This window comes from Metopolophium dirhodum, chromosome 3 (genome assembly GCF_019925205.1).
Source record: "Metopolophium dirhodum isolate CAU chromosome 3, ASM1992520v1, whole genome shotgun sequence".
Taxonomy (NCBI): Eukaryota; Metazoa; Arthropoda; class Insecta; order Hemiptera; family Aphididae; genus Metopolophium; species Metopolophium dirhodum.
The window spans coordinates 38,323,905-38,347,028 of NC_083562.1; the positions used below are offsets into that span (position 1 = coordinate 38,323,905).

The window sequence follows — 23,124 nt, forward strand, 5'->3', positions numbered from 1 at the left end:
ACGTACTTTTGAGTTTTGATGTCTTACCTAAGGGATTTGTTTTTTAATAATCTATATTAATTATGAAAATCGAAATTTAAATTGTACACTTGCTGATAAATGATACTCATCAATGCTTAAGAGACAAAAAATGAGATTACATACATTAAGTAGACTGTGCGTTCTATTTTTTTGAAATTGATTTCCATTTATTGAAACAATTTGAAAATTTTGGTGGAATCAGGAATTATCTATCGGCTATCGTACTTACTTTTTATTTTATTGATAACAAAGTAATTTATTTTTTTAAATAATCTTTGAAACTAATTTCAACCGATAAATTGCGATTTCACCATTGTTGAGGAAGATTGACAGGTATTCTAAATGACAAGACCGTATCCTAAAATAGAACAAACTAGGGAAAAATATATAATTATTAAGCAATTTGGAGAAACACAAATCTTTATTAGGAAGATAAAATATCGTTGTTCACATGATTTCTCACTGTTTTTGGTTTTTTTCGATAAACCATAGAATGTATTTGTTTTTTGGTCAAAAAAAGTCTCCTCGTAAAATTTTTCCATTAGTTACATATAAACACAATAATATTACAAAATCCGTGTAAATTAATTTTACTATATCAATAATATAATAGCTATACAATAAAAACCAATTAAATAGCATATGACAAAAACTTTTATTCATTATAAATCTATACTAGGTACATATAGGAATCCTAAATTATGACAGTATACGCGTATAGCAAACTTGTTATTTACAGGTATATTTTTTTTTGCTTAAGCTCGTCTTAAACAAACATCGCCTTTGGAGGTTTGGGGTTGGAATGGCTCAAAATTGATGTCAAACCGACGATTTTATTCCGGAAGCGGATGGCAGCTGTGTTCGGCCAAGTCCGACTTCGGCACGGTACATAATATGGACACGTTGATTTCGGTTTTTTGTTGTAATTTCAAAATGGTACTGGTTTGTTGTAGCCTCGCCACTCAGATGTGTTATCTCAATCAATAGTAATAAATACATCGTATAAATATAAAATAATGGGTTTATATATTGATATTTATTAATCTAAAAATTCGACGGAAAAAAGTACCATTACTATTAGGTGCAGACCAGAGGTGTTTATCACAATTAATAATCAAACCAATATACCGATCAAACATCTCAGTACGTATTTGTTCGTGTTTCAAATATTATCATTAAAATAAGTTTTAAGTTAATACAATAAAAGCCAGAATTAAATTTCTTCAGTCCAAAAATATTATTGAAATGACAAAAAATTGTGAAAATAATTTTCAATTGTATCACGGAAAGCATTTTTATGCATTTTTTAACATTATATCATTATTTTATAATTATACGATGTATTTATTATTAGGTATTTCATTTTTAAATTAAAATTTTTTTTTAATATTACATCAACAAATAAATTCATTGTTTTATATTTAGGTATAAAAAATATTTATTATTATAGATGCCGGATGTTAAAGAAATAAAATAAGGCTGATTTATTTTATAAACTGAAATTATAATTTTTTTTTTTAATTAAATAAAATTATTATTAACAGTTTTAAAAGTTTACAACAGATCAATTGTTGGATTCAATTGTTATTTAGTACCTACAATTTTAATCATCGTTTTGGTTGGTCTTCTCTCGACGATGTCCAACAGTGTCCTGCAGCTGCTCTTGGATCTCCTGTAACGTCTTGCCCTTCGTCTCGATTGCGTACTTGTACGTGTAGAACGCGCCGGCAAAATTGACGACAGTGAACAGCGAGAACATGGCATAGAACCCATAGCGATTGGACACGAACAGGAACATCTTGTTGGTGACAAACGAGCAGAACGCCAGCGTGATGGAAGCGATGGCCGAGCAGTGCGACCGGATGTTGACAGGAAACATCTCGCCGAGGAACACGACCGGCACGAACCCCACGCCGGCCCCGAACATGACGGCAAACGACCAGTGGCAGAGGTACGGGAGCCACGCAAGTTCGCGGGTGGCCCAGTCACTGCCGTCGCCCCGGGAACAGTAAAAGAACACTGCGAATGTCAGCGTGACCATAGCCATGCCCGCCTCGGAGAAGAGCAACAGCGGTTTCCGGCCCACCCTGTCCACGAGCGCGACGGCCACTAAGTTGACTGCAGCCATAGTGACGGCGAACAGCATGACCGACTCGTGTTTGTTCAACAGCGGCCCATTGCTCGGCAGTATGAGCGCCGAGTAGGCTAATATGCAGCTGATGCCACCCGCCCGCTGTGTGGTGCACGCGGCCACCACGATGGCCAGCGCCCGCATGTCTTTCCGGCTGGCAAACAGCTCCTGGAACGTGGAACGGTTCTCCATCTCCTTGCGCACGGTCACCTCCATCAGGTCAAGTTCGTGGCCCACGTCACCGCCGCCCCGGAACCACTGCAGGCTCACGGCTGCCTGTGGCCGGCGGCCGCGCTTCAACAGATAGTACGGTGACTCGGGTAGCCAGACGGCAGCGACGAAAAACAGAACTGGCACGACGGCGGACACGACGTTCAGCGTGCGGTACGACACCAACGGACCGATAATCGCCTCCGTCAGCAAGCCAAAGTGCAACTGAAGGCAGAACACGCTTCCCAATGCTCCGCGTATGGCGGGCGACGCTATCTCACCCAGGTACACGGGCACCACCGTGTACGACATACCCTTGCCCATGCCAGCCAGCAGACGGGCCGTGTACAGCGCCCAGGCGGTGGGCACGAACAGGGTCAGCGCCCACGAGACGATGAACAGCGGCCCTAGCACCACGATGCTAGGCTTCCGGCCCATCCAGTCCATCAGTTGGCCGGCCAGAAGCGGGCTGATCACGTTACCCAGGTCCATCGTGGCCACGATCCACGACAGCTCGTTCATGGTCGCGTTGAAGTCCGTCTCGTGCTTGACGAACTTCTCCACCACCGAGCCTGGCCACCCCAGCCACATGCCGCTGATGAATATCGACATGGTCGCTGCGAGAACGTTCACATATGGTCATCATTATCAAAATATAATCTATTTAATAAAATGCAATGTGTATGTGTGTGTGATCCACAGCAATGTCAATCGAACTCATGATTCTGAAATTTGGTGCCCAGGTAGGTAATATCCTATATGAAGAGGAAGAGAGGGCCAGACAGTCGGATGAAGCCTAGCGGACAGGTTATGAAGGAGGACCGCTGACAAAGGGGCAATCTGGAACGCGATGTCAAGGGTGGCAGACTCTGGTCGGCCCGAGAAACCGGCTCGGCGGCTCAACAAAGAATATAATATTTGATAATAATGTATTCATGTTTGTAATTATTCATTATTTTTAGTGCATAATAAACGATGGCGACGCTGTCGAAGTAATGCGCAAGCAGTCCCGGCAGCGTCGTTGATAACAAGAAAAAAAAAAAAGGTAATATCCTATACCTGAGTCATATGCACCTCAAAGCCTAATTTTTATTCTTAAATAAAACAGTTATTACAATTGGATAGGTATATTTATTTTAGATCTGTTTCTATTTAGCTAAAACCTCACATTTTTTAGTATTTAAAACAGGGTAAATCCACAGGCATTTAAATTGTCATGGATTAGACAGTACCTATAGTAGAAAAATAATATCATCGTTTGGTTGTTACCGTATTATAACTTATATAAGTTTGCAGAGTAATCATATTTATATTGTGAACCAACTACCGTATTGTAATGGTGACTTTGAGCAGTCTAACCCCTAATATTTGACAGTATTTATCAAATTTGGAGTTTTTAATTTTAAGAACAGGATACTGGATAATCGTAGAGAAACAATAATTATTAGGTAAATGATGATAATATTATGTGTTCTTATTAATGTTACAAAATTCCTTGAACTTATGATATAGCCTGATTGACGATAAAAAAAAATTGTTTTAAGTGACGTGTGCACGTTGTGTGTGTAAGGGTACTAAGGTATTCATATTTCTGCAGCAAACGTTCGATCACTCTTAATAACTAATGATATTACTTATATCAGTCAATTAGTGTCATTAAAATTTGTATACTATGTGAACAATTGTTAAGTATTTCCATGAGGCAAATGTGGTGTACGAAGATACTGGATAACTATATTATATAATATTATATTAAGTAACACGTGATTTTGTGCTCGAACCTCGAGTTAATGAGTAATTTATCCAATCCGATTTACCACTTTTAACTATTTTGTATTTATTATTATTACTGTAAACGTTTACGTAGATACTAATAGAATCATAAAATGTAATAAAATTATTGGTAGTGAAGCTTTATTTTATATAGATTACGATGCAAATAGAGTATAATATAACGGATTATCTGATTCGGATAACATATAAAGGTTAAATTTCAATAATCTAATATATTTTACAATTGAAACTTACCGACTATAGTGACATAGATTTGCCTGTACACACCCTCCTTGGACATTTTGCTTTGTTTTTTGTTAATCTGCACCAAAGTTTGATTTTATCTATAAGCAAACAAGCGTAAAAAATAGGTTTTTATAGCTCATTTATTATATGATTTATTGCATATAGCAATAAATCATTTTATTGTATAGAGTGATAGATATTGTGCAATAGGATTGCGTTTAATCGACTTCAACTGTAAAATTCACTACAATTTTTATTATCATGTTTTCCTCAGCCACACGTACAATATCAATAGGTTATAAAATATTATAAAATATAAATTGTAGACAGATTTAATGTCAAAAACTGCACTCTCGTTTGTCTAACGCGTCTGCAAGACATCGTACAATATTTGATTATTTCTTAATTTTTCAAAGAAACTTGTTTAAAACAATGAAATTGGCTCAATTTGTATAATATAGGTAGATTATTGTATGTGAATAAGTTATTCTCGTCGGAATGCTAATAAGTAATAACAGTTAGTAATATTTTATCAAATAATATTATTACAATAGTTACGCAGCGTTGATTTATCATATCAATTCAAATTTAACACAATACATATTATACAATATATTATATTATATTATATTAAAGTTATCTACTCGTGTCTCATTGGCATCCATGGGTATATGTGCAATGGTACCCATTAAAATATTTTTCATTCATTACATTTATTTAGGTACTTGCGTATATTTATATTATATTGCATTAATTATTGTATTATAATATAGGTACATTATATAATATAACTTAAGTGTTTGCATTTGTAACAACGTGTATGGATTTTTGGCTTATCTGATAAAACACACTTTATTCAACTAAAACTAAAAGTAACTATCCATTTAAAAATTATTTAAATTCCATTTTTAAATATTTGTATCTAAATGTTTTTTTGTCACCTCCAACAGTTTCTACATCAAAACTTATTTAGTATTTATTTATTTATTTATTTAACGGACGTTAGTGTAATTTACATAATACATAGTGTATAATTTAGATTAAAAAAAAAAAAGGTGGATAAGTGGATGTCGCTCTGCTGTACGGTAGGTTACAAGTGGGTCACTGTAATGGATGGTGTTAAATTTGAATTCAATGATATAATATCATTGTATAAGAAAAACGATTCTGAGCGAAAACGGTCAGTCACCCTATGATATTACCAAGTATATTTGATGATATTATTGTGAATAAAGTAATTTATATATAACCTATTAACGTGGAGCCTTGTTTTAAATTTTCAATCCTTAGCCATAAAAGTTAAACATTTTATAAATTTTTAACCACAAAATAATTAATAAATTATAAATTTGATAAATGTTGTCAAAATTTGAACTTTAAATGCTTATAAAAAAAAATTGTGCAAATGTATTTTTAATATTTTTCAACTGCTATTAAAACGATATATCAGGAGTCTAATATTAAATTTTCACGCTTTTTTATCCAACAAATAAAAATTTATTGATATTTAAGTAAAAAAAAACTAAAAAAATTGAAAACTGACAATGTCCGTAAACAGCTCAAATAGAGTCAAAATATTTTCAAAATTGTATGGTGTATAGAAAATGCTAATATAAACATTCAGTGAAATTTTCAAGTATCTACAGTCATTCGTTTTTTAATTACAATAAAATAAAAAAATCGTTACATGAGAAATCGAGTAAATATCAAATGTTGTAAAAATATAAATTTCATACGCTCATAAAAATTTAATTTAAGTTTCTTCTAGACATTTTTTTTTTGATAAAGGTAGACAAACTTATGAGTAATCTTATATTACATTTTCAAATCTTAGATTTAAAAAGAAAAATTTTTATGAATTCTCATCAAAATAATTTGCTATTTTTCGTGATTTTTCCGTATTTTGTCAAAATTTGAACTTTAAATGCTTATAATTAAAAACTGTGACTAAGGATTTTTAATTTTTTTCATCTGCCTTTGAAACAATAAACTAGGAGCCTTCTATTAAATTTTCAAGCTTTTTTACTCAATAGATAAAATTTTATTGATATTTATAGAAAAAAAAACTAAAAAAATTGAAAACTGACAATGGCTGTAAACAGCTCAAAAAGAGTCAAAATATTTGGAAAATTTTATGGTGTATAGAAAATGCTAATATAAACAACCAGTGAAAATTTCATGCATCTACGGTCATTTGTTTTAGAGTTACACCAATAACCAAAATCGATTTTGTTAAAAATCGATTTTGCGTAAAAATTCCCGTTTTTCCTTAATTTTTCTTTTGTTTTTCACATCGCTTTTGAAAACTACTGGGAAATTAAAATTTTGACCTCCCCAATGCACCAACGATATTCACTTTCCCATCGAACAAGATACTGAAGTCGAAAATCGAAGCATTATTTCGACTACTTATCGTGTACACAGACACAAAAATAAAAAAATAAAAAAAAAAAAAATAAAAAAAAAACACACATCATTGTAAAATCAATACATTCATCGTTTCACTCAGAATCTAAAATATTAAAAGTTAAATTAATTATACAATAAAGAAAAATAAAGATAAAATATAAAATATAAAAGTTTATAATAATAAGTATAAGGATATTAAGTGATAGAAGAAAAATAATCTAAATTATTTACTGAATTTCCACTAGACAATAAAATTTTTATAGGTGTACAAGACATATAATTTTGAGTGTAGGGTTTTATATAAAATAATTCGTTATTTCGAGTGTTAAGATTGTTTGTTTTTAAAATGATGTTGTATAATACCTTTTTACAACAATGGTAATAGCGTCTACATAATCTACCTATACTTATTTAATGGTAGTAGATACACCTATCTGATACCAGCTACCCGACATTCATCGAATAAGAAGTATTCATCAGTAGCTATTTCATTGATTTTTCCTTCAAAAACTTTTATTTTTATTTTTAGAAAAACAATCGACGATCAATACGACAATATTATAGGTAATTGATTAATCATTAAATAAATAATTATTTATTATTTAAATATTATCAAATATACCTACGCGTATAGTATTACTGCCGTCCTAAGAAAAAACGCCATAATTTCCTCCCATGCCATTTTGAGAAAAATGACACTTTATGTTTTGTAGTTTTTGGTAGTTTTATTTTCATAAATATAATATTTATCAAAGTAAAATACATGATTTCTTATGGAAATATACCTAATGAATGCAATGGAACCATTCAATTTAATTTAAAATTTTTCTTTCACCAAGATATCATTGTTTTTATATTTATACTAAGTATAAGCTATTAATTATTCAGAATTTTTTACTTGGCAAAAATGCTGTAATTCTGATTACTGCAAAAATTAAAACTGAGCGTAAAATATTCGCGACGAGGTACATCGATAACTGAACGAAAAATAATATGGGTCCGATGTATAATGACGTCAAAATTTCCAAACATTATCAGTGATTTAAAATTATATAATATATAAGATACGGGCTATAATGGCAACCGGTTTCCTAAACATCAACGCCGCAAGTATAGATTATGCGGAAGTGCTAAGTAAAAACGCCGTATTTTAAACAAAACTTATGGAAATCTTTCTAAGCAAACTGTGGTTACGACGTTTTTGCTAAGCACCGATTACATTTTATTACTATTGCGGCAATATTGTTTTCTTATGAACATAAAATTCTGTATATTAAATAATCATAGTTACTGCATTTTTGTTTAGGAAAAACATGTAAAACTATAATATTAAACGTAATACAGTATTATCTCATTTCTTTTTTTTCGATTTACGGCGTTTTTCGTAGGACGGCTATAATAGCTAGATACTATATTGTAAGTTATATGTTATTATAATTTTGCAAGGATCCTAATATGCATATAATGACGTATACCATTTCGTTTTGAAATTAATATTTAATGGGAGTGTGAAGGTGTTTTTAATTAAAAAAAATTTGAATGAAATAGAAAATATAGTTAAAAAATATTTGTCATATTATAATACATAAGCCACATAAGGGGAACGGAAGTGGTGATCTTTCGTCTTTGTCTCACACACGAGCAATATAGGAAATTATAGAAGCGTCTTCATTCTAACGTACCAATTATTGATCTAGTGAAGCAATAAGAATATTATTCTGAAAACTGGTTTTAAATTGTTGAATACTCTTCATGAGGTAAACTTTCATTCATTTTTAATTTTAACTTCTCCAAATAATGAAGTATAATACATTTTTTTATTTCTACTTTTTTAATAAATACTTATACTTTTTTTTAGAATAAAATCGAAGATTCGGTAGAATCAATCTCAAGTAAAGTTGACAACAAATTCAAATTTTTTTCTAAAAATTTCTATCGCTTTTATCGCTATCAATCATGTTTAAATATGTTCAAATCCTCAATACGCTCATGTATTGTGCGTATGTCAGTAAAAAAAGGCATCAAACATGAAAAATCACCGCTTTTAAACACCTCAATGTTGGTTTAAATTATTAAAATAGATTAAAAAAAAATCAGTTTTTATAGGATTGTACACAAAATATTCATCTTTAGAATTATTAATGTATTTGGTAAATACTCACGTCTTATTTCTTGTCATCATATCCAAACTGGTTTTTTTTACGAATTGTTTAAATATTTAATACACATAGAACGATGATCGGTATTTTGACGATAATAATTATTATTCACTTAAACCTGTCGATTTAGTTAGCAGCCTATACCAAGCTTGTAAAAACGTGTCGGCTGAACACTCATTTTCATATAGAGCCGTTTTATTAAAAAAAAAAAAAAAATAGTAAAACGTCTATGAACGAGAAATAAAACGTTAAAGTATTATTTTGTTTCCCCATTGGTATACGTATGTTGCACGGGTGCACATATTATTATATTTATATATAATATTATACATGTGAATTGAAGCTTAATAATATTATTCGTATGGCTGAGTTCCAGCTTTCGACTATGATTACACTGAACTAGTTTCGATTTTTAAAACATATACAAAAATTAATTTAACAATATAACAATGTAAACATAAAGATATAAAATATACTATTCGGGTGAAAATAATGATACTATATACGTACTCTATTCAGAATAAGACGACACCAGGCGGCCACGGTCAAAACCGGTGTTGCTAAGTAAATCTGGTGTGCTCTAATTCTGAATAGACTATATGGTATGATACTCTATGATCGCCGTGCCGTGAAATATAATATACGAGTATAATATATTAAGTACTTATAATATATTGAGAGCAGTTTACGAATAGGAGGCATACCTACGTAGATACCGCCAGCCGCTAAGTCAACAATAATTACTAAGCTAATAATCCATTAATGCGGTATAGGTACCTTTTTACCACACTTAATATATTATTATAATGCTGCTATCATTATTATTATTATTATATTAGTATAATTATAATATATATTTCACACTTGATCGATTTCGTCGTGAGGCACTAACAAAGTACTTATAACAATATTATAATAATACACATTATTGACTATTAATAATAGTCAATTATTGCTATGTATACGCACTTGACATTGTGAAAATGTGTTTCGGATCGTGTGTGATATGATGAGGACGCCGCAACAGCTCATTTTGTTTTTTTTGTCAACATAATATACAATTTCGAAAAAAAAAGCGTTTTTTATAATACACAATACAATTAGTATATCATGTAGACTCAGTAGCGTATATAGGGGGAAGCCCCCTGGGCCAAGGTCCGTAGTAAAATTACAGATTCAATTCAAAGGCGGTTTGAGTTCGTTAGAATTTTTAAAAAATGCAATGTGTTTGGGCAATTTAGCATAATGCGTTTGGGCGAGTGTTCTTAAAACATTGTAATGTGTTTGGGCGATCTTTTTTTAATATCCTGGGATGCTGTGTTTTATCAGATGGATTGTTTTTTTTTGTGTGCGTGATTAAAATTGAAATTATTGAAAATCAAGTTAAAATATTATTAAAATTAAAATAATAATATGTAAGCAATTATGTAAGTGTGTGTAATTATAAATTGAAATTATGTGCCATATTTAGATTGATATAAAATTCCCAATAGATTTTATATATTATTATTATCTTAATCTTTACAAACTTACAATTTTATCTTTTATATTGTATCATACTCGCTCAAACACATTATAAGAAACTCTCCCAAACACATTACTTTTATTTTGTGGGTAAAGAGGTAATTCTGCCAAACGCACGACGCCCTCAATTCAAAGTTCAAACATTGTATGCATATACTATATGTATATACAGTGACGTATTTACGGGGAGGGGGCCGGGTCTCGACCCCCCCAGAAAAAAAAAGGTTAAAAAGTCATAAATATCTTGTTACGTAGGTACAGAGTGACTTCTAAAAAGCAACCCAATATTCAGACGCTTTTCAATTACATTTTTCAAATGTAGTATAAATGTTTTACCTACACAAAAAAAAGTTGATAATATACAAAAAAAATATTTAGACCCCCCCCCCCCCCCACACACACAAAAATTTGAAAATACGTCACTGTGTATATTATATTAGGTATATTATTAAATAACCATCCCCCGTGGCTGTACGTACTTTTGAGTTTTGATGTCATACCTAAGGTATTTGGTTTTTGATAATCTATATGAATTATGAAAATCGAAATTTAAATTGTACACTTGCTGATAAATGATAATCATCAATGCTTAAGAGACAAAAGTTAAGATTACATGCATTAAGTAGACTGTGCGTTCTATTTTTTTGAAATTGATTTCCATTCATTGAAACAATTTAAACATTTTGATGGAATCAGGAATTATCTATCGGCTATCGTACTTACTTTTTATTTTATTGATAACAAAGTAATTTATTTTTTTTAATAATCTTTGAAACTAATTTCAACCAATAAATTGCGATTTCACCATTGTTGAGCAAGATTGACAGGTATTCTAAATGACAAGACCATATCCTAAAATAGAACAAACTAGAGAAAAATATATAATTATTAAGCAATTTGGAGAAACACAAATCTTTATTAGGTAGATAAAATATCGTTATTTGCATTATTTGCTGCGGATGGCAGCTGTGTTCGGCCAAATGCGGAGATCCGACTTCAACATGGTACATGAATACGTTGTTTTCGGTTTTTTGTTGTTATTTCAAAATAGTACTGGTTTGTTATACCCCCACCCAGTATTGAGACTTATCTAGAAAATAATTAAATATATTTTATCTAAATAGTTATCTAAGATAAAAAATTCATTTATCTAGAAAATTCATCTCTATACAAAAAAAATGAAATACACTTTTTATTGTCAATTTATTTTTTTTAAATAGTTTTTTTCTTGATATGTATACCTTATTTTGAAAATGTTTTTTCAGTTATACCTTAGTTATTGATTAATAATAATGTTCAATGCGAACATTAATTTAAACATATAGCCGGTGTTTATATACTATTGAAGTCCAAAGTAGTATCTAAGCTCTAAGCTGTACTCTCAAAAGTTAGACTTTATAGTAGGTATTTAAAAAAAACATCCTTTTTTATTTAGATAAAAATGTATTTATCTTTAATCTATATCTAGAAATATTTGAATTTAGTTATCTGTTATCTTTATCTAGATAAAAAAGTACTTAACTAAGTCAAACACTGGCCGCCCCAACCACTCAGGTGTGATATCTCCATCCATGGTAATAAATACATCGTAAAAATATAAAAACAATGAGTTTAATTATTGATATTTATTAATCTAATAATTCGACGGAAAAAAAGTACCATTACTATTAGGTGCATAGGTACCATCATAAGTGTTTATCACAAATAGTCAAACCGATATAGCGATCAAACATCACAATACGTATTTGTCGTATTTCATATATTATCATTAAATTTAATTTTAAGGAATTGGTAACACAAGTACCTGATGTAAATGCCAGAATTCAATTTCTTCAGTCCAAAAATATTATTGAAATTACAAATAAATGTAAAAATAATTTTCAATTGTATCACGGAGTGCCTAAACATTTTTATACGTTTTTTTCACATTTTATCATTATTTTATAATTATACGATGTATTTATTATTAGGTATTTCATTTTTTAATTTGCATTTTTTTTTAATATTACACCAACAAATAAATACATTATTTTATATTTAGGTATAAGAAATATTTATTATTATGGATGTCTGATGTTAAAGAAAACAAGACTGATTTATTTTATAAGTTGAAATTATAATTTTTTTTTAAATAAAATAAAATAATTTTTAACTGTTTTAAAAGTTTACAACAGATTAATTGTTGGATTCAATTGTTATATTTTAGTACCTACAATTTAATTATTATTTTGGTTGGTCTTCTCTCGACGATGTCCAACAGTGTCCTGCAGCTGCTCTTGTATCTCCTGTAACGTCTTGCCCTTCGTCTCGATTGCGTACTTGTACGTGTAGAACGCGCCGGCAAAATTGACGACAGTGAACAGCGAGAACATGGCATAGAACCCGTAGCGATTGGACACGAACAGGAACATCTTGTTGGTGACAAACGAGCAGAACGCCAGCGTGATGGAAGCGATGGCCGAGCAGTGCGACCGGATGTTGACCGGAAACATCTCGCCGAGGAACACGACGGGCACGAACCCCACGCCGGCCCCGAACATGACGGCAAACGACCAGTGGCAGAGGTACGGGAGCCACGCAAGTTCGCGGGTGGCCCCAGTCACTGCCGTCGCCCCGGGAACAGTAAAAAAACACTGCGAATGTCAGCGTGACCATAGCCATGCCCGCCTCGGAGAAGAGCAACAGCGGTTTCCGGCCCACCCTGTCCACGAACGCGACGGCTATCAAGTTTACAACGGCGAGAGTGACGGCGAACAGCATGACCGACTCGTGCTTGTTCAACAGCGAACCGTTATCCGGCAGTATGAGCGCCGAGTAGGCCATTATGCAGCTGATGCCACCTGCCCGCTGCGTGGCGCACGCGGCCACCACGATGGCCAGTGCCCGCATGTCCTTCAAGCTGGCGAACAGCTCCTGGAACGTGGAACGGTTTTCCATCTCCTTGCGCACGTTCACTTCCATCAGGTCCAGTTCGTGGCCCACGTCACCGCCGCCCCGGAACCACTGCAGGCACACGGCTGCCTGTGGCCGGCGGCCGCGCTTCAGTAGATAGTACGGTGACTCGGGTAGCCAGACGGCAGCGACGAAAAACAGAACTGGCACGACGGCGGACACGACGTTCAGCGTGCGGTACGACACCAACGGACCGATTACCGCCTCCATCAGGAAGCCAAAGTGCAACTGAAGGCAGAACACGCTTCCCAATGCTCCGCGTATGGCGGGCGACGCTATCTCACCCAGGTACACGGGCACCACCGTGTACGACATGCCCTTGCCCATGCCGGCCAGCAGACGGGCCGTGTACAGCGCCCAGGCGGTGGGCACGAACAGGGTCAGCGCCCACGAGACGATGAACAGCGGCCCTAGCACCACGGTACTGGGCTTCCGGCCCATCCAGTCCATCAGGTGGCCGGCCAGAAGCGGGCTAATCACGTTACCAAGGTCCATCGTGGCCACGATCCACGACAGCTCGTCCATTGTCGCGTTGAAGTCCGTCTCATGCTTGACGAACTTCTCCACCACCGAGCTTGGCCACCCCAGCCACATGCCGCTGATGAATATCGACATGGTCGCTGCGGAAACAGTCATCATTATCAAAATATAATCTATTTAAATAAAATGCAATGTGTGTGTGTGTACGTGATCCACAGAAATGTCAAATGTCAATAGCACTTATGATTCTGAAATTTGGTATCCAGGTAGGTAATATCTTATACCTGAGGATGTGCACTTCAAAGCCAAATATTTTAATTTTAATTTTTATTTGTATAAGTTTGCAGGTTTTTCCATTGGTTACAGAAATAAAATAGTTATTAGATTTGGATAGATATATTAATTTTAGAACTGTTTTTATTTGGTCAAACCCTCACATTTTCCAGCATTTAAAACAGGGTAAATCCACAGGCATTTAATTTGTCACGGATCAGACAGACCCATATTATAATTAGGGTTCTAAATTTGAAATATTTCATTTGAAATTATGAAAAATATATTTTCTTCTTTTAAACGTGTTCGGTTATAGATGATTAGAAACAATAAATTGATTACACGCTTAGAATTAAAGAAAAACATATTATTTTTGTTGATTTCATATTTCATATTTGTATTTTCTATATTTTATAGTGCTGAAAAATATTCCTGGCATTATTTTGAGAATAAAAACATTTTTTTACATGAGTTTTAAAATATTGTTGTATATCAGCGTTCCAAAATATGATGATTTGAAATAAAGTACGCTAAAATCATATTAACCACAATTTAAATTCACAGAGTCGATCAATTGTTGGTCATTTTTAATAGATTTAATATAAATTGTTAAATATGACCAAGACGTTGATAATGATAGTTTAAATTTTTTTGGCTAATTTAGAACATTGGTAAATGTCTGTATTAACCGCCGTATAGTGTATCATCGTCCATCGATTATTACCACGTTTATTACGACCAGAAGATATAGATGATTATAGGTGTCCGGGTTGTTCTTAATGTAAACTACATTTGAGACTCACTATAATTTGTTAGAAATGATTGTATAAAAACTGTTTAAAAAAAATTTGTTTACTCAGATAAAACCCTAACCGAACTAAGATCGTGCGTACTATATAATATATTGGATAACATATTATATAGGTTCAATTTAAATAACCTAATATGTTTTACAGTTGAAACTTACCGACTATAGTGACATAGATTTGCCTGTACACACCCTTCTTGGACATTTTGCTTTGATTTTTGGTGAGTCTGCACTAAAATTTGACTTTATCTATAAACAAACAGGCGTAACAAAATGTACAAATAGCAATAAATCATTTAGTATTGTGATTGATGGCCACCACATCGTACGATATTCATTAATTTATTATATTGTGCAATAGGATTGCGTTTAATCGGCTTCGACTGTAAAATTCACTACGATTATTATTACCATGTCTTCCTCAGCCACACGTATAATATCAATTAATATGCAATATAATTTAATATCATAAAATATTATAAAATATCAGTTATGAACGCATTTGATTTCAAAAACTGCAGCCGCGCTAGTTTATTTGATTATTTCTTAATTTTTCTAAGAAACTCGTTTAAAAACAAAGCAATTGGCTCAATTCGTATAATATAGGTGCATTATTGTATGTGAATAAGTTATTCTCGTCGAAATGCGATTAACAGCTAGTAATATTTTGTCAAATAATATTATTATAATAGTTACGCAGCGTTGATTTATCATATCAATTCAAATCTAACACAATACATATACAATATATTATATATTATAGTTATCTAGTCATGTCTTATTGGCATCTATGGTTATATGTGCAAAGGTGACCATATTAAAATATTTTTCATTCATCACATTGATTCAGGTACTTGCGTATATTTATATTATATTGCATTAATTATTGTATTATATTATAAGTACGTTATATAATATAACTTATAAGTGTTTACATTCGTGACAACGTGTATGAATTTTTAGCTTATGTGACAAAACACACTTTATTCAACTAAAACTAAAATTAACTATCCATTTAAAATTGATTTAAATTCCATTTTTAAATATTTGTATCTAAATGCTTTTTTGTAACCTACAGCAGTTTCTACATCGATACTTTTTTAAGTATAACACCCCAATGGTAATAGCATCTACCTCTACCTACACGGTCGCAATATAGGTACCTAACCTACTCTGGGTTGACCTTATTTCATAATCCCTCCCTCCCCTTATGTCGAAAGGTCGTCCCTACATAATTTGCGCATCAACACTATTCAACAATAGAACTGAAAAAGGTTTGTTTATGTATTAACTATATAGGTATATATTTGTATTATGATATGTATTATAACTATAACGCTATAATTTGCAATAATAAACACAATTTATTTTTTCCCAAATTGTATGCATATTATTTGTTTTTTGAAGTAAAAATGTGACTAGTTAAAAATGTAAAAGTATTAAAATAATCTGATTTTGATGAATTTTGTCAAAATTTTAACTTTGAACGCTAACTCAACAAAAACGTAGTTTAAACTAAAAAATCCTAATGTATTCATAATCTATATGACTATAATATACCTAATATAATACCTATGTAGGTATGCACATTTATCGTGTTAATACACCGTGCGCATATTGAAATATATAATGACAACAATATATTTCAATTGAATTAATTCAATTTATTTTTAATTGTTCGTATATATTTATTACATGTGAATTTTGACAGTTGACAATCATTGAATTTTCAATCAACGATTATTTTTTCGCCTTTCTGCGGTTCAGTATGATAGTTTGGTACAGGTAAACAGGCAATGCGCAAACGATAATCGGCCACTGATATGCATACGATGTACCTACGATATTTTGGCGCAGGTAAACAGACGATGCGCGAATGATGTACGGAACATTTTTGAGTGCATATTAGTTTTTTATGGTCTAACAAACAGTTTTTTTAATCATAACATTTAATCACCATAACTCCTTTAATGCTTTACATTTAGATAAAACTTTAATATTGATTCTTTGACGTCGTTATTAAATAAAAAAATAATTTCATTGTTACAGGTTTATGAATGATGACATGCATGGACGTCATTCAAAATTTTATAAAGTAGAGGCAAAGAAGCACATATTTGCGCACAAAAAATAAAAATCACGTTTATGTATCGGAAGGTTTAGTTTTAATTTCCTACAGTAGAAAACTACAAAGCAGCTGGTAAAAGATATAGCTGGTTATATATCAAAAAAATTCAAACAATAACCAACAGGGATTCGAGTCATACTTATTAGTTTTTAGTTAAATAAAATTACTTTATAGATTAACAATCATACTTAATATTAATTTATTAATTAAAGAAAATATTTACTTTTTGTAACTTATATATTTTCTTAAAAGATAATAATAGCTAACTCAGCTTTATCCTTGATTCTCGAGTAAGCTATGAATGTAGTACCTATTGGTTTCTGAATATATTTTGGTTTTTTTTTTTTAATCTGTAATCACCTTTTGGAGAAATAAATGTGATTTGAAAAAAAAGTTGAAAGGTACAAATGCACAGTTATTTTCTAAATACCTAATTGGGAAAAACAAAAAAAAATTATTTTAAAACCAGTTTTTTTACAAAATTGAAATTTGTTTTATATATAATTCAAAAATGTATAGCCATATAGACTTGAAATGTTCACCAAATATTTATATTAACAATGTTTAGACATAATATAGCTATACTATATAGCCATAGCTATAGGTACTTATGATGTTAATATATAATATATTAATATTATAATAATTGTTGTTATATAATTATGACGAATGTGATTTGTTTTTTCTGAAATTATTTTAACTAACTAACCGTAATATTAATAGACTATTTCTATAATAGCAATATAAATATGCAATAAAATATCCTTAGAAATATAGACTGACAGACAAACTCTATTTAGAATTAGCAATGATTGTTTTTCGTTAGCAATGATTTATCATTGAATTTAAATATTTATGTGACACGTCTATAATTAACCTAATCTACTCAAGAAGAAGTAGGTACACTAAAAACCTACTATACTTTTTATATTAAAAGAACTGTAATACAATATAGATACCGTAAAATACCAAAAACACCAACAAAAATCTTATAGAAAACAGAAAAACATATTCTTCAGTTAGTTAATATACAACCATTTGGATAAAGTAATTACCTACTAATTATATAATAATCTGAGCAGCCTAATATACTTAAATTTGGTAGTTAGCTATGTCTACTTAATTTTACATCGTCATTTTAATACCTAGGTACTTAATACTTATAGTTAAATAAGGTATAGGATAAGAATGTTTAATATTTTAATTAATAGCTTCTAAGAAATCAAAATACTTGTCAGTGTACTGTCAAAGTTATTAGCGAGATAAAAAAAAGTAATACTCTGACTTTTAAAATTATATTTTAGTAAAAACTAAAATTTGATTTTTAAATTTTTTTAAACGATTACCTATTACATTATAGACTATAACACAACTTTTAACTGAATATAAAAAAAATAGCGTCATCGGAAATTAATAATTCGCGCATTAGTAATAAGTTATAACTCATATTATGACCTATAACTATAATCTTTATGATTTTAAAATTTCGTTATCATTATTTATCGTTACAATAACTTACAATAATCTAACTATTGAATCCAACGCAGCATCAGCTTCAGTTGCAGTGTGACGGGACCGTTGTTCAATGTGCATTTCCGTTGACTCTTTCCTGCTCCAAGCCGGAGACATAATAATATTATTGTCCTATAAAAGAAAAATGTGGAAACTAAAAAAACTTTACGTAATAATATAATATACCTAACTATACAAAACGTAAATAAATAATATTTTATATTAGTTATATTACGTACAATATTGGATCGCACCATAGAGAAGACTACAAAAATATTATATTTTGTAGCTCGCGACCGTGTAATCATCGTGAACAGCATTATTATTATTATTATTATGTTTTATCGTTGCGGTTGCTTACAAATGTTACACCGTTTGCAATAATGACCGGTGATTGCCGGCCGACAACATCGTTATTAACTATTATAATTAATTAATATTATTGTTTTAGTTTATTAGTATATATTCATAATGGGTCTGGACAATAGACGGTAATCAGCGGTGTTGGTGGCGGCGGCGACCCAGAAATGTCCAAAACTCGCTAAAAAAAAATCACCATAAGCAGTTCAAAATAAACCTAATATAGATACTGATTGGCCGACCACCTGCAACTAACCTCATTGTGGTATAAGTACCTACATATTATAATATAATATATACCGGATGATCCATTTAACGTAAGACACTCATTAGGTATTACTATTTACAATATTATCGTTTTTGAAAATATTTTTCTTACAAGTTCAATTGATCACCCTATATGTATTTAAGTGCATGGATATTTATAACCTATGTATTATATTTATCTCATAATTCGCACCTACACAAAAAATGTAAATAAGTATACTTATTAGTACAAAAACAAAAAAAAACCATCTCAAAACAAAATGTGTACGATAATAACAGTGAAAAGTTAAAATATAGTTAATCATTATTATTATCAAACTAACGAGTGACTACGCTCCATACTATTTAGGTGCCTATTTCATGTTATTTGCATATTATAATATATAAGTAGGTAGTAAAAAAATATTCATTCTGCATCACTTGGACTTTTTAAACCGTTAAAAAAACAGCTTAAAAGTGGCTTATTTTAGCATTTTTATCTTCAATATACCTACAGTACTTTTTTTTCATACATTTTGTAAACAATTACATCCATATATCACATATTTTATATAAAATTAGTAATATATTATAATAATGTTCATTCCTACTTGGATTTTTTAAAGAGTTAACATTTTTTTTTAATATCTAAAATCATGTGACAGTAAAAAAGTTACGTCTTTATAAATGAAAAATGATCAGTTATCAATAGTTTTTAATATAATATCTGTTAAAGATCACATAGGTATTAAATTAATATAATCCCTATTCGCCATGTTAAATATCACAACAATTTAAATTAACCTAATATTAATGAACCCTTTAAAAAAATTATAAAAAAATTTAGTTTTTTACTATAAATTATCTACGTTTCCCTTATTTGGGGAATCGTCAATATCTATCTAGTCTAATCTAATAATCCAGATCCCTCAAATATGAACATTAAATAAGAAAATATATCTATACCAAATTAATATTAAAATCTTGAAATAAATGAAAGAAAAAATTCTGGGCTATAATCATAATATTTTAATCTTTAAGCTAAAAAAAATCAAACAAAAAAAAATGAATATTAAAATTATTAACATTGTAAAATTATTAATGATTTTATAAAATCATTCCCATATAAGTATACGAACTATTAAAATCAAAATTGTTAAACCTAATACTCTTTTACTAATACAAAAAATAATAAAAAAATAAATTGTCAGTCCCGTGGCACACTCTGATAGCGACAATCGTGTATAGTAAAGTTCAGTGCATTATCTAAAACACGACAGTTTATACCGCTTCACCACAAATAAATCCAATATGTACGGATTAAAGGTAAGGAATTCATTATAACACATTTTATAATTCTATGCCTCCGTACAAAATGAATGACACTCATCGTGCACAGTGTCGGACTGGTTCGAAAAGGACCAGTCCGCGATTTGGAAAAAAGGACCTCCAACAGGCAAACGGCAAATGTCTTGATTAGCCCAGAAAAAAAGATCGCTTCACTCTTATCAAATTTTCATGTACATAGACAATTTTTTTCAATACAATTGCATATTTATCATACAGCATACATAGATATAGGCACAAATAACTAAATACGTACCTAACTAAAATTCAGTCATTCGATATATTAACTGGTTTTATTCTATTTTAAATATATACTTTATAATATATTTTCTGCAGGTCCTAAGTAAATTGACGACAAGAGACCCTTCAGACTGTTTTTATTATCAGACAGGGGAAATCCCTCCTATCCAGGCTTCCAACCCCAAAATTACGCCACTGGCGTATACCATTTTGTATAATGAATAAAATGTTTTGCCCTCACCCCCCCCCCCCCCCCCCCACCATTAACGAAAATTGAATCCGACAAACGTACTAATGAATAATGCCATACTGATAAAATAATATCTATCACGATCTAGAGAAGATATTCTCTACATTGTGATCTGAAGTCTATTCGAGCCTTATCATAAGAACTATGAACTACGAACTACGAACTACGAACTAACAACAGAGTTCTTAATCAGAAAAATAAATCGTGAAATAACAACCATATATAAATTATAAATTACCTACCTTATGAGTAATGAATAATTATATAATAACAACCAATAAAAAAATGTGACGGTTGAAAATTTAAATGTAAGGTGCTGCACAGGCTGCAGAGGCTGCACCCGTAGGACCGCTTATGTGGGGTATTAATATATGTGCTTTTATCATATAATTATTATTATTCGGTACGGTAATTCATTAAAAACCGGTGTACGGTCCTCATACAGTAAATTCATAAATTTCCCCCCAACCGTGAATTATTCAGATATGGCAACACTGCAGCAGCATTACAGCTACACTGTGATGAGTCATTGGCCATAATGGCGGGTTTAAACAACAAGTGGCGGGAAGTAGCATGCCGGTTAAGTTAGGTTATATTATCTATAACCGTGGCCACCGAGCATCGTTCATTTTTCGTTACCCCGACTATAGGATAGGTTAGAGTTAACATCTTTCAACTCTGTACTCTGTAGTCTGTAAGCCGTAAGGTCTAAAGCAAACAGTCTATACCTGCATCATTTTACAACAGTACAACATCACTAAAGCAATGGATCATAGAAGATCACAACAAAACGCGTATGATGGAACTAGTAAAAAGACAAAATATGGTATAAGAACTGAACCACAGAGCAATCGTCCTGGAACTAGTGAAATGAAAAATGATGGTTTAGAAACTATTCCAATGAACAATCAACCTATAGGTAAGTAATTATTAACAAATTTTCTTTGGAGCACAAATCGTGTGATGACGTGGTTTTATATGGCCGAGCGCAAACCTGTTGGTTAGTTTTCACAAAGTATCGCATCTATGACATGTCTATACAGACTTCTTTATTAGCAAAAATGATTTGATAGCTATCTATTTTTAAATATAGGTTGTACTTATTAAGTCGGGAAATCCCAAAAAAAATTTCATTTTATATACAATTTTGAGCCTCTCATTGTTTTATACCAGATGGAATAATACAATTAATAACTATTATTTTATTTTGATAATTTAACTTTTATATTTTTCTGAACTGCATTCCTAGACGCGTCGGTCGTTGTGCGTCTAGGGTTATGAACTTATGACGCAACGTTACTGCCCTGATAGGAGTGTCAAGCGTGAGACGCGGTAATTGACCACTCGCATCAGCATGGGCGAGTTTACTTCTCAACTTTGGTGTTATTGGATGATTTAAACTTTAAATGTAAACTGACACGTATTTGAGGAACAGCATAAACAATAGTTATTATTTCATTTATTAATAATTATTTGAATTTTATGTCTGACGTTTGCATTTATTTTTCATCATCAATTATTATAGTTGCAGTGAAATCTCCACATTTGCACTTGCTGGTTCCATATTACAAATACATAAAATAAAAGTTTCATCGGTTCAGTCTTAATATTTAGATTAATTATTTTCAAATATAATAAACCTATGGCTTTATAACGAAATGTAAAAATACCTATACTAATTCAACTTGTGTACTTTTGTAATAATATATTAATTTAATACTATGTACATACTAGGTGCAGGATCTGAAAGTGCGATAAAAAAACCTGGTGTTGCGTTCTTGGATACAGTCAAGCGTGAACGCAGGTGGGTACATTACTTTTAAAGTATACTTAAAACATAATACATTTTTAATATACTTTATTTATTCATTTAAATCCAAAATGTGTTTTTATTAACTGAATTTAATTTTAGTAAATTTTTATTTTCCCCATTCAGCCCATCGATTAATGAAATTCATGCAGAAGATGATGGTGTTGATAAAAATGAAGATATAGAACCAAATTCAGAGAGAGATGCCAATATAAATGGTCAACAAGAAAAAACATTAGGTAAAA

General features: G+C 31.4%; 2 protein-coding genes across 3 annotated transcripts; both read right to left on the bottom strand.

The window, feature by feature from the left end:
* Positions 1 to 1,479: 1,479 nt before the first annotated feature.
* Positions 1,480 to 9,614, bottom strand: LOC132941561 (facilitated trehalose transporter Tret1-like). Of its 2 annotated transcripts, none has more exons than XM_061009666.1 (3): positions 9,460 to 9,614; positions 4,391 to 4,479; positions 1,480 to 2,979 (listed from the first exon to the last, which is right to left on the bottom strand). In XM_061009666.1, the coding sequence occupies exons 2-3, from the start codon at positions 4,434 to 4,436 to the stop codon at positions 1,625 to 1,627; spliced, it is 1,401 nt and encodes a 466-aa protein (XP_060865649.1). In that variant the 5' UTR covers positions 4,437 to 4,479; positions 9,460 to 9,614; the 3' UTR covers positions 1,480 to 1,624. The 2 variants fall into 2 exon arrangements, with proteins under 2 accessions (XP_060865649.1, XP_060865650.1); XM_061009667.1 differs by having other exon boundaries at positions 8,953 to 9,590.
* A 2,935-nt stretch (positions 9,615 to 12,549) lies between these two features.
* Positions 12,550 to 18,897, bottom strand: LOC132941091 (facilitated trehalose transporter Tret1-like). The gene is given in 5 exon segments (XM_061008968.1): positions 12,550 to 13,067; positions 13,069 to 14,045; positions 15,146 to 15,235; positions 18,634 to 18,758; positions 18,866 to 18,897. Coding segments are annotated over 3 exon segments (1,401 nt in total). The 5' UTR covers positions 15,192 to 15,235; positions 18,634 to 18,758; positions 18,866 to 18,897; the 3' UTR covers positions 12,550 to 12,689.
* Positions 18,898 to 23,124: the final 4,227 nt, after the last annotated feature.